This window comes from Mesoplodon densirostris, chromosome 1 (genome assembly GCF_025265405.1).
Source record: "Mesoplodon densirostris isolate mMesDen1 chromosome 1, mMesDen1 primary haplotype, whole genome shotgun sequence".
Taxonomy (NCBI): Eukaryota; Metazoa; Chordata; class Mammalia; order Artiodactyla; family Ziphiidae; genus Mesoplodon; species Mesoplodon densirostris.
The window spans coordinates 233905762-233918474 of record NC_082661.1 but is presented as its reverse complement, the minus strand read 5'-3'; the positions used below and the strand labels follow the sequence as shown (position 1 = coordinate 233918474).

Here is a 12713-nt window from a genome sequence, read left to right as displayed (position 1 = left end):
TCAAAACCCACCACACAATGTGGAAACCATCCAGTATGAGAGATCTGCCTGTTCTAAGCAAAACGAACTGATCACCACCTCACTTACTATGTGTTTAAACTTAGGAGCACTGCATATCTTAAATGTTGTCATGGGATAAATAAATGCCATACTTTTAAAAACTTCCCTACAGTGTCTGCTTAAATTGCTGCCGTGTAACCCAACATGATTTCAACAGCATCCTTAATTCCTCAGAACATGCTGGATGTGTAACCATGCAGTGCAGTTGGTTGGGCTGGTGTCCACAGTAGCAGGACACCCCCCCTCCCTGCCCAGCCTCTTCCTCTCTGTTTTCACTTGCATTGTGACATGGACAGTGTAGGTAGGAATGAGAAATGAGTTAATATTGCTTAAGACTAAAAAACTCTTTTAATCTCCTTTCTGTAACTCAGCTACATTTCCACTTTATAGATCCAGCCAAAAGGTTGTCCATAATTCCTCTTGAAAAGCTCTTGTTTCAGATTCATCTTAACTAAAAATCCTTCTCTGATACTTGCAGGAATCTGACCATGCTGGTCAGTCAGGAGGTCCTGTGCGAGGACCCCCAAGGTTGCCACCGAGGTAAGTAAGCTGGGAAAACTTCTAAAAAGTCAGTTAGAGAAAAACTAATGACTCCGAGACTGGACTCTCTTTTCTATCACGAAAACTGAGTGTGGCTGGCCTTCAATCTTCTTGTAGAGATACATTTACTCACAAGTTCACCCAGGCCACTAGCCCACAGTCTGCTTCTGACAGCAGGTGTGGGAGTCTCTGCTCCTTGTTTAACGCAATCCAAAAACTCACAGAGCACAAACATGGATATCTATTACTTTTCCTCAAACAAATGAACAAGACTCCTTTCTGAACCTAAAACAACTCCACTTCGGGAACACACACGCACGTATACACACACATACATACACACACTCATACACATACACACACACTCGCTCGCTCTCTCCCTGTTCCCAGAAACCAGCCTGGTTTTTGGCATTTCCAAAGGGAGACAGGCCTCGTGAGCTCAGAGGTGACCAGCCCTCCTGAGTTCCAGGGCTGTTTAGACAAAAAACCGTGATGTTATCCTAAGACATTACTATGTTGGAAATTATTTTTATCATAGGGATTAAGGAAAGGCTTTCAAAGTAATAATTGTCCTGTCCCATTTTCAGAACTAGCTTTCTTTATATTAATCTAAATTAGTGTTTTAATAATGATTCCTATAACATGAATATTAGGGGAGTTTGACGTACCTTTTCTAATCATGTACAAGACTCCATCACGTATACCGGATATCTTATTATAAGCTTTTCATCTCAGACTTTGGTAGAAACTTTAGTTTTCTGAAACAGTCATGGTGTGTTTAAGAGCTAATGGGGCCTTAGAGAACTCATGATAGTAAATGCTTGTTGGTCTTGAACTAATGAATCTGTAGTGCAAGATAAGAGGAAGCTGGAAGATCATGGCACTTCTTCAAATAATATAATGTTTAATGCAGCAGTCATTTGCTAAAAAACAGCATAGCCTGCATGTTTCAGTAAATGGTATTTACACTAGCAGAACGCTGTGTGTGTGTGTGTGTGTGTGTGTGTAAGAAAGGACAAAACAGAACCTACTGTCGATCAAACGCTGACTCACAGCTATCACGTTGACTTTCAGACCTGTGAGTGGAAAAGTCATACCAGCTCGACAGCCTCCTCCCAAGGGGGCCCCTGAGAGACCACCTCCCCCCAAACTTCCTGCAACCAGAGCAGCAGATAAAAAACTGCCTTTGAATCGGTCTTCCTCCGACATGGATCTTCCGAAAAAACCAAGTAACCTGGCCCCTGGACTCTCAAAAGCCAAGAGCCAAGTCCTTAAACATCAAGATCCAGTACCGCCCCCTCGCCCCAAACCAGGACACCCTCTCGACAGGAAATACACGGTAAATTTAGCTTTTAAGAATGTTTGTGGTCAAGAGGTTTGTCCTGAAGTATACGTAAGACCCTTATTCCTTAGAAAAAGATGATGAGACCACTGTGGAATTGCCCCTTGACACTGAGTGCTTTAGACAAGTAGGCCATGTTAAAACCTAGGTCTTTTAAAGCAGGGTTTCATCATTAGGAGAACTATAGGAGAAGGAAGCAGGGAAGACAAGGATTGCCACCTGCTGTCTGGCTGGACCAACCAGAAACTCTGAAAAACCTGACCCAGTAGGTTACACTGATGGGAGTATCTCTGCCAGATATTATATTCATATCTTGGTATCGTTTATATCTTATAGCTACCTTGCCCACAGTAAAATGTGAAGTAGAAAGAAAGTTCTTATTAAAATGGATGGTTTTTCTCTCATTTTCCAGTTCTGTAAACCTGATTATCATGGTCCATTTAATAGTTACCAGTTAGAAGTTTTCATCAATAATTGAGATAGTTGAGATATTAATTTTGTTCCTTTTGAATGTTTTTCTCATCATATGACCTTAAGCCTCTGTCTTCGGAGTTGATGTACTCTCTCTATTTTGGTCAGGTTAACCTGATGAAATCTAGAACAGATTAAAATGATAAGGAGAGCAGGAGTGTTGGCACTTTTTAAAACAAGTGTACAACAGTAGGTCTTAACAAGAACAGCAATTATTCATTTCATATTGTTCTACATTTCCATCGTTGAGCTGGAAATTGTGTTCACTTTAAGCAATTTAGGATTTTTTTCATCTTCCTAAGGGAAGGGTGTAGACAGATAAGAAGGAGGTAGGATATTCATATATATTCATATTCATTTAAACTGATAAAATTTTACTTGCTAAAACCCAGGGGTGTACTTTGGGATAGGATACTTTAAAACAATTAATAAATAAAAGCAGTAGCTGATGTGTTGAATACTTATAAGCCAGGCATTCTTTGAAGCACTTTATATGTAAATAACTCATTTATTCCTCACACCAACCCTGTGAAGTAGATACTTTTATTATCTCTATTATACATATGAAGAAGATAAAACTCAGAGAGAGTAAGTAGCCTGTCCAGGGTCACACATCCGGTAATGGTAGAGCCAAGATTCGAACACAGACTGACTGGCTCTGAGCCCATGCTCTTTACCATTAGGCCATACTAAGAAAATAGTGTTAGTGGGGCTTCCCCAGCGGTCCAGTGGTTAGGACTCTGCACTTCCACTTCAGGGGGCACTGGTTCGATCCCTGGTCAGGGAACTAAGATCCCGCAAGCCATGCTGTGCAGCCAAAAAAACCCCAGAAAATAGTGTTACTAACTGTAAAGTCTCTGCTTGCATTGGCTGTTCCGTGTCAAGAGCCTCACTTGGGGGAATGAGATTTTGCTTATAGGTCTTAGCATAGCGGTATAATGTCAACAAAGCATTTGAACAACTCAAAGAAATTAATAAATTCAAAATGATGGTGTATTAGTGTGTCTCTTTATGAAATAATTCCTTAAATCTCTCATTGTTCCTGTGGCCGCCCCACCATTAAATGGCTAACCAGGGTAACCCGGGTACCTTGGGCGCCCTGGTGCTCCGACAGAGATGCTGGGGAGCAGCACGACCCGCCCCAGCCCCCCAGGGCCACACCCTCGTACTCTACATCTTTGCTCCTGAGTGCAGCCTCCCTTTCCTGGCTGGAAGCGAGCTTGTGTGATCCCATGTCCTGGGCACGCCTTTTATATTGCACAGGCCCTCCGACCCGCGCTCATCCGCCAGAATTCACCAAGGCGGGGAACAGAGTTCTCTGGCCAGAGTAAAAGCCATTCTAAGATCAGACAGGGCCGAGTGGACCAGGAATGACAGGTCAGGCAGTGAGATGGGTTTAAACAGATGCTTGTACCAGAGTGACTGCGGGAGCAGATGAGATTGAAGGCGGATGGAAGAGGCCAGTCCAACCCCGCAGGGGAGGCACCTGTCCCCTCTCAGCCGCCCCTGAACTAAAGTCCGTGAGGTCAGGTGCTGAGTATTTACCCTTCCGACGCCCTGGGGACGTGGTGGACCTTGTCCTGTAGAGCAGAACTTCCTGGATGTGGTTGTTAAGGGAACTTCAGGCCACCTTCAGCTGCCGAGGTCCTGTGGGCTCAGCTCCAGGCCCCCGAGGGCTCTGAGCACCCTGAGAAATGGCAGCCCCGCCAACTAGATCCCGAGCTTGAGGAAGAGCTTAACTGCTGAAGGTTCTACTGCAGGCGAACGTGCCAAATCCCCACGTGATCAGCCGCTTAGGATGAGGTTATTTGATGGTGAATAATCCTTTTATTGGTTTATGTTTAAGCTCTCTGTGCCTCACGGAATTGCCAATGAAGACATTGTCCCGCAAAACCCTGGAGAACTTTCCTGTAAGGTAAAGGACAGCTCTTTCTTTACTGACTGATGTAAAAAAAAAATCTCTGGCCTCTGTTACTGTTTTACATGTTATTAAATGCTTTAGGCTCCAAAGATTAAAATGTGGAAAAAGTAATAATGTTTTATTAAATAATAATTGCTTCAGAGAGTGATATCGTACCTTCCAGCGTGGGGACGTCCTTGTGATACTGAAGCAGGCGGAAGGTAATTACTTGGAGTGCCGGAAGGGAGCCGACGCCGGCAGAGTCCACCTGTCTCACATGAAGATCATCACCCCACTTGATGAACATCTCAGAAGCAGGCCGAACGTGAGGAATTAATATTGTACCGCCTTCATATCACACATGGCAGCACATTTCATAGAACTATTAATTATAGCTCATTCTCAGGTTTTTATTAGCACGTTTATTTTAACCAGAGTAAAAATTACAGTAGCGTTTTATTCCATTTTAAGAGTAAATTATTTCTAAGAGACTTGCCACTGCGATACTAATCACTTTGATACAGAGTGACTACCATGTGTTTTGCCTTTGTCGCATCGTGCTGACTTACAGCAACCAGGACACTCAGTCATTAATTTTCAACCATGAGAGCATTTATTTTTGAAATAATGTAAACATGTTTACCAAAGTACTAGAGATTAGTTTTCTAACAGAATGGATAATTATTTTAAAGGCGGCCCTATAAATGCTAAGCCTGACATTTAAAAAAACTTCCCTTTAAGATTTAAGCTTAATATAAACCTCATTTCTCTGCTTATAGCCCATAAAAATAATGAAATGAGATGTTCCAACAATCTGAAGTCACAATTTAGGCCTAACAAATTTGTCGAGCCTGGGAGAACACAGTGATTTTTTTTTTTTAAACTTCACAGTTATTTAATCTGCACATGTTCCAGAGAACCCCCTCCACCCCTCCCAGCTCCCCTTTTCCAGCCCCTCAGTCCTGGAGTCCCTAAATCAGCCCAAGGAGCTGTCAGGGACTAGAGGAGGCTGGATCCTCAGGCAGAACACTAAGAAGGGCCCAGGGGCGTGGCCCGGCTCTGCCCAGCGCCGGGGCAGCGACAGCAGCTGCCTGACCCGGAGGAGCCGACTGTTAGTGGGTGCGGAGGGCCAGCTGCCCCGGGGGATGGCCCAGAGCCATGAAGGTCATGGGGAGGGGCCTCCACTGGCCCCTGGAGTGCTCTGTGGCACAGGGCTGGGCTCCAGGGTAGCGGGAAGAGGCAGGTCGGAGAGGCAGGCCTAGGCAGGCAGCAGCTCCCACCGTGTCATGGGGAGCAAGGTCCGGAGGGGCCAGCAACACGGCCAAGAGCCCGTGGAGGCACTACGGGCGGAACGTGGCAAAGGCCAGGAGACTGTGGAGCAGGGTGAAGCCGGCCAGAGCCAGAGTGGCGGTCCGGGGAAAGAGGGCAGGTACTGGACCTGGCAGGCCCAGAGCAGCAGCAGCAGGCTGCCCGCTGCCAGCCCAGAGGGGACCGGCTCTGACCCCGGTGGGCAGGGTGGGTGTGGGGGACCCTCCCGAGCGGGCACGTGGCAGTGGAGAACGCAGTTAGGAGGGAGGTGAAGGCCACCCAGTGTCTGGGTGTCGTCTCCTAACAGTTGCCCTCGGTAGATGAGCCGCATGTGCTGCTCCCGGCCAGGAAATTGGGTCCTTTCAGGGAGCCGATGGTGTCATGGGGCCAGGCCCTGGCCACCTGCTCTGAATCGTTGAGGAATTTCAGCCGAAGTACTGGGGGCTCCTGAGGGGGGTCTGGAGGTGGCGGCATTGCTGGGAGCCCCACGCCAGGCTCTGGCTGCGCAGCCTGACCTCTGTGTCTCAGGCTGGGGGTCTCGGCTCCTGGGGCCTCCCCTCTGATGCTGTTAGTGACCGCCATGGCTCCTCTGGGCTGTGTCGGTGTCGGGGTCCCTGACGGCTGGGGCAGTGGGTCAGCGCCCTCGGCAGTGTGTGTTGAGGCCCAGGCGAGAGCCAGCACCGGAAGGCAGGCACGCACCGCAAAAAGGCTGGTCACCTCATCACCCACCCCTTCGGTCAGGGCCATGGCACCTGCCTTGCCCGCTGCGCTCCCGAGCTGGAGAGGCACAAAGAACCCGAGAGGGGCTGGCTCGCCCGCCAGGAGCCCTCTGAACTTCGGGGGGCGCCTGACCCCACCCCAACTCTCCCACAGTCCTCGTAGCTCTGCCTGCATACCCGAGCCCCGCCTTGGGACACGGACTGCTCTGACGCCCAGTTATCCCAGACCTGCCCCACGTACCCCTTCCCATCACCAAATCCCAAGTCCTAATTTTTTGAAACCTAAGATCTAGGTCTTTAACCAGCTCCCCAGTCCACCCAAACCCTATTCCGAGGTCAGGGCCTTGACCTTCTAAGCGACTCTCCCCTGAATTCAACCCCCACCAAACTGCACCCCGAGGCTCACCTGTTCTTCCCGCCCAGGTCATCCCGAAGTTCACCTGCTCCTTCGTCTCGCTGACCCAAAGCTTATCTACTCTTCCGTCCCTAAAGTTTATACAAGGGGGGAGAAGGTGGTCTCTGCACACGCCCGCGCACACACACCCCCACACCGCCCCGTTACCATTTACCCAAACCCCGACCCACTTCTCAAGGCTTCCCCACGCCAAACGTCAACCTGCGCCCTTTGGCAAACTGGAACCTCCGAGGGTTGCCACCCCCCGCCCAACCTGGCCCCTCCTGGTCTGCTCACACCCCAGCCCGAGGCGGCCCGACCCCGCGCCTCCCCTGGAAGCCTCTCCACACCCAGCCTGCTGCAGGACCCCCAGACCTCGCCCGGGAATCCGAGACTTCGCCCTCCCTGCCCCCGTCCTCCATCACCTCCCATCTTCCCGCCCCACACACCCATCCCCGAGCGGTGGGAGCGCCAATATAATGATTATTGAAGGTCGTTTGTTCAGCAAGAAAAATGCCATTGGACAGTTTATAGACATATATATATATATATATATATATATATATATATATATATATATATATATATATATATATATATATTTTATGGCTGAGTTGGGTCTTTGTTGCTGGGTGCGGGCTTTCTCTAGTTGCAGAGAGCGGGGGCTACTCTTCTTTGCGGTGTGCAGGCTTCTCATCGCAGTGGCTTCTCTTTGTTGCAGAGCATGGGCTCCAGGCTCGCGGGCTTCAGCAGCTGTGGCTTGCGGGCTTTAGAGCGCAGGCTCAGTAGTTGTGGCGCATGGGCTTAGTTGCTCCGCGGCATGTGGGATCTTCCCGGACCAGGGATCAAACCTGTGTCCCCTGCAGTGGTAGGCAGATTCTTAACCACTGCGCCACCAGGGAAGCCCTAGAGTTATACTTTTAAAAGAGCTTCTTAAGGTACCCAGTTAAATTTTCACTCTCTATTAGGTAATGTAGCAAACATGAAAAATGAGACCCATCTGTCATTTAAAACAAGTAAAGTACTTCGTCATTCAGCCTAGTTTTCATAATCTCGTCCAATTCTTTCTTCTTAGAAGGCAGCTTATCATTTGAGGTTTGCTAAGAAACTAAAAATTTGGATTTCGGAGAGCAGCGAAGCTATGTCTTACGCTCGTTGCAGCTGGGATACTGAGATTTCTGACTTTGGTCCACACGGGGAGGGTTCTTCTTTTAACTCATTTTCTCTCTGTTTTGATGCAGCATTAACATCTGTCACCGCTCTTCTTCCTCTCTCAGAGCACACTGATGGGTAACCATGGGAGTTGTACTGTCAAAAAGCTCCCCTTGATGAAAATAGAAGCTGAAAAAATTACAAGTTGTTCTTTTATAGAAGCCCACAGTTTTGTCCACTTGAAACATTATCATACTCAGGCTTGTGCCGTAGACGGGCAGAGAGGTGGCCGCCGAGGGCTGACAGCTGGTGACACTGAAGTGGAGCCTCTCTTAGGCTCTGGGTCATGGCTAACAGGACATTTCTTTTAGAAAAATAAAACTTACCTATTTGAAAGCCTAGGTTTAAGGTAAATATTTCTAAAAATGTGTTCTGCTTTCCCCTGCCTTAGTCAACAGGGGGCACTGCACATTATCAGTTGAGGCTGGGCTGTCGGAGCTGGGAGGCGGGGGAGTGTCACTGCACTTGGTTCCCAGCACGGACGCGGGTTTCGGTTTCCCTCCCACCCCCTGAGGCGGTGATTGGACCTCTCTAAACTTCTTTTAATATGTGAAATAATATGTATGATAATTCCTCACAGAGTTGATTATACAATTGATTTATCATTATGATTCCATTTATGTTAAGTCCAGAATAGGTAAATCCAGAAGGTAGATGAGTGGTTGCCCAGGGCTGGGGGGAGAGTGAGTGGGGAGAGACTGCTGATGGGTGGGAGGCTTCTTGAGGGAGTGATAAAAATGTTCTAAAGTTAGATTGTGGTGATAGTTGCACAGTTCTGTGAATATACTAAACCTAGGTACACTTTAAATGGGTGACTTTTGTGGTATATGAATTATATCTCAAAGGTGCTTAAAAAATTAAATGAGCTAATTAATGCATATAAGGTGTTTAACACAGTGAGTAGTGCATAGTGGGTGTACAGTGAATATCAGCTTTTTTTTTTTTTGGCGGCACTGCATGGCATATGAGATCTTAGTTCCCCGACCAGGGATAGAACCCGTGCCCCCTGCAGTGGAAGTGTGGAGCCCTAACCACTGGACCGCCAGGGAAGTCCTAATATTAGCTATTCTTTTTACTCATTAGTATTAACCATTATAGTCATACTGTCATACTAGAAAGAGCTTTGAAATATGTTGGATTTTCCTCCCAGATACCCACCCTAATGGTATGGTCTGAGTTGTACAGACCCCTGTGGCCAACCCTGTTCACCTGTGCCTCTCACCCTTCATCTGCCAGGCCAAGGTGATGAGCAGTATTCCAGGGGTAGCCATGCATGGAAGGCAGAGAAGGGAAACTGGGAGGCCCAGGTTGCCATCCCACCTCTTCTACCTTCTCAGGCTGGTGTTTAGATCTTGGTCCATCTGGAGGTTCATGTTTGTGTTTGGTGTGGGGTAGGCCTCTGACTTGACTTCTTCCAGCAGATGGAAAGCCATCTAGCCTAACACCACTTAGTGAGCAGTCATTCCTTTTTCCACAGATGTAAGTCAGAAAAAATGAAAACCACACATACACACATGTAATAAATTGTGTAAATAATTAATTTTTAAAGCCCTCTAGGCTTAAAATATCACACAGTTCCTTTCCACAATCCCTGAAATTCCCATCATGCCCATTGATTTAGGGAAAAGCACTGAGCATCCTCTAAGAAAATGTCAGTGTTGCTTTGGTAAACTAATACACTGAGCTGCCATTAGCTATTCCTCTATTACCATTCAGCTGACATGAGAAGGCAGCGTGCCTGTGCAGGTGCGTTTTGACTGATTCAGAAAAGAGTCGAGCAAAGGTGCTGCAGGGCAGAAGTGGAAGGAGTGGACCTCGATCCCTGCTGAGCATCATGGCCAGGGGAGGGGTGAGCCCTGAGGGGACAGGAGCCATTGAAGGAGGGAAGAGAAAAGAAAGGGCACAAAAATTTGCCTTCATTTATTGTACAGGTTTGCCAGTGTTGAAGAATTTTAAGTTATAATTTCAAATAATATCCTTCAGTCAGATTTGATGATGATGATGATGTGGATAAGCCTGTCTCTTCATATAAAGAAACTAAGAATAACAGCTGCCTGTCAATAAGAAATGGTCACTGTTCAAATTCGGCTTCTTCTCTGGCCAGTCTAAGCAGTTGGTTAGATGGGTAGAGAATATTGAATTCTCTTTGCTAATTTACTTAGAATTACTGGTGAATAAACCATTCAGATTAAATAGGAAATCCAGGCCAGGCATGGGAGGTAGCGTTGGCTTTCAAATTAGAGAAAGCATTCAGTTAAGTGGTAATAAACGAAATAGATTTTACTTTTTGTGAGTTATACTTTTGTGGAAGTCATTAGCTCTTTTCATTACAAAAGACAAGAGCATAAATTGCAGAACTTCCTTCTTTTCCCATCTTAATGAAGAGACTGCTTTTAAGGCTCTGTTCTTAAGGTTTAGTCCTGATCACAGTTTATGGGAAAAGTGACCCTTGAAAGGTAAAGAGGTCAAAAACCACTACTTCAGGGGCTTCCCTGGTGGTGCAGTGGTTGAGAGTCCACCTGCCGATGCAGCGGACGCGGGTTCGTGCCCTGGTCTGGGAAGATCCCACATGCTGTGGAGCAGCTGGGCCCGTGAGCCATGGCCGCTGAGCCTGCGCGTCCGGAGCCTGTGCTCCGCAACGGGAGAGGCCGCAACAGTGAGAGGCCCGCGTACCGCAAAAAAAGAAAAAAAAAGTTAAGTAATTTCCTTTTGTTTTACTCTCTTGCTTTAAAAAATGCTGAGGGATATTATAATTGAGAGTTATTTCTGTTTTCCTCTGGCAAGGACACATGCCTTTTCAACTTGGTAATGATTCCCTTGTCTGGCTCAACCGTGTGGTTTGCATCTTGTATTCATATGTAATTGTGTCAAGAGGACCCTAATGAGGAAAACTAAAATGGTCTCAGAGTGAATAATAAGTCCAGTGTCCATCCTGCACACTCCACTCACCGCCCTGTTTTCCCCCTAAGGATCCAGGCCACGCTCAGAAGCCCGTTGACAGTGGTGCCCCTCATGCTGTTGTTCTTCACGATTTTCCGGCAGGTAAGGACATAAGTAGTAAAGTGGTAGAACCTTAGGATCTGGGATCAGGCATCCTCCCCAGGTTAACCTCTCAAGGACACCCTTCTCATTTTCTGCACCAGCAGAGCCCTGGACTGGAGAGGTCATCTCATCCATCACCCCACCTTCAGGAAGAGTCAGCTGTACCCAGGCATTCCAGAAAGCTTAGCTGTAATAGCTTTGCCTTTGAAACTCCCTGTGAGAGAGAGAGGAGGAGTGTTTCCCTTACAAATGAACAATCAGCAAATTGCCTACCAGTTGCAAACATTTTAACTCTTTCAAAATGGGGTACCAAATACCAGTTATAATGAAATTAATTTGAATTTAATAAGTGGAGTTCTTTTCTCCTAAGGGTTGTAAAACCAACACACATAGCTCAGCTGTTACTTATGAAATGAGTATAAAAATAAAAAATAGGGACTTCCCTGGTGGTGCAGTGGTTAAGAATCTGTCTGCCAATGCAGGGGACACGGGTTCGATCCCTGGTCTGGGAAGATCCCACATGCCGCGGAGCAACTAAGCCCATGTGCCACAACTACTGAGCCCGTGTGCTGCAACTACTGAAGCCCATGCGCCTAGAGCCCGTGCACTGCAACAAAGAGTAGCCCCCCCCCCCGGCCACAACTAGAGAAAGCCCGCGTGCAGCAACGAAGACCCAGCACAGCCAAAAATAAATAAATATAAATAAATAAATAATATAAATTTTTGTAATCAAATTTTAAGTACCTTTTATATCCAAGGCTACAAATAAAATAAATTCCTGATTTATTTATAACCTTTTTTTTATCCACTTGGTAGACTGATTTTTATTTCACTGTAAATTTATTTGCAAAAGAGCTGTAGGACTCCCTTAGTTAATATTTTGAGATTGAAATGATTTTTAAGCATGGTTGAGAATAATATGAATATTATACCATGTCTATAAAACTCTTTTCATTGTTAAAATATGTATTCAGCAGAGGGTTTATATTGACACAGGAAGAATCCTTGGCCAGCACAATGTTTTGTGTGTGCGTGTGTGTGTGTTTTTTAACCATTTCCTATCAGTCAGTGCCTGGTAAATATATCTAATTTGATCTTAAAAGAGGAAGCTCATAACAATGATAGCCAGGAAAAAATAATATATTTTTAAAGTCAATTTGATTAGTATAACCTGTTCTCAGAATCAGTAGCACATACTGCCTCGGTGGACAGAACTAAATGCTACTTTAATCAGATCTGCAAGCCGGATGATTCATCACACGTACTTATTTTATGTTACAGAGCAAGTTGATGATTTGAACCTCACTTCAGGAGAAATTGTTTATCTTCTGGAAAAAGTAGATACAGATTGGTACAGGGGGAAATGTAGAAACCAGACTGGTGTATTTCCTGCCACCTACGTCAAAGTGATTGTAAGTAGATTGTGCTTGTTTAAATTGGTCATATATTCAGTGAATTCTGTGTAATTTACAGTTTGGAAAAAAAAAATAACCAGAAGCCTAGATTCTTGGGTTCTGGTTCTCTCTCTTCCGTTAATTCATTTGGTGTTTGAAAAATTCAGAAATAAAGGTTTGTTCCATTAGATACTAGTTAATTATTAATATATTATGGAGTATTAGAACTTAATGCTTAAATGCTATCTGAAATCCTAAGGTGAAAAACTACAGGTCCACCGGTGAATCAGCTATTCTTGGAGGGTTGATAAGCACTTGAGGGTATATGTTA

The 12713-nt window shown here is 45.9% G+C and overlaps 1 protein-coding gene and 1 pseudogene across 8 annotated transcripts in view; one reads left to right on the top strand and one right to left on the bottom strand.

The window, feature by feature from the left end:
• The window catches only part of SH3D19 (SH3 domain containing 19), a 171867-nt gene that overhangs the window by 144821 nt on the left and 14333 nt on the right, over positions 1 to 12713 (top strand). For all 8 annotated transcript variants that reach the window (XM_060116266.1, XM_060116256.1, XM_060116303.1 and 5 more), the window contains 6 exons: positions 539 to 600; positions 1675 to 1939; positions 4260 to 4328; positions 4498 to 4638; positions 10916 to 10988; positions 12270 to 12400. In XM_060116266.1, coding sequence (XP_059972249.1) covers positions 539 to 600; positions 1675 to 1939; positions 4260 to 4328; positions 4498 to 4638; positions 10916 to 10988; positions 12270 to 12400 — 741 coding nt within the window. The remainder of the gene's footprint in view (positions 1 to 538; positions 601 to 1674; positions 1940 to 4259; positions 4329 to 4497; positions 4639 to 10915; positions 10989 to 12269; positions 12401 to 12713) is intronic.
• On the bottom strand, positions 5654 to 6368 carry LOC132500940 (transmembrane and ubiquitin-like domain-containing protein 1; annotated as a pseudogene).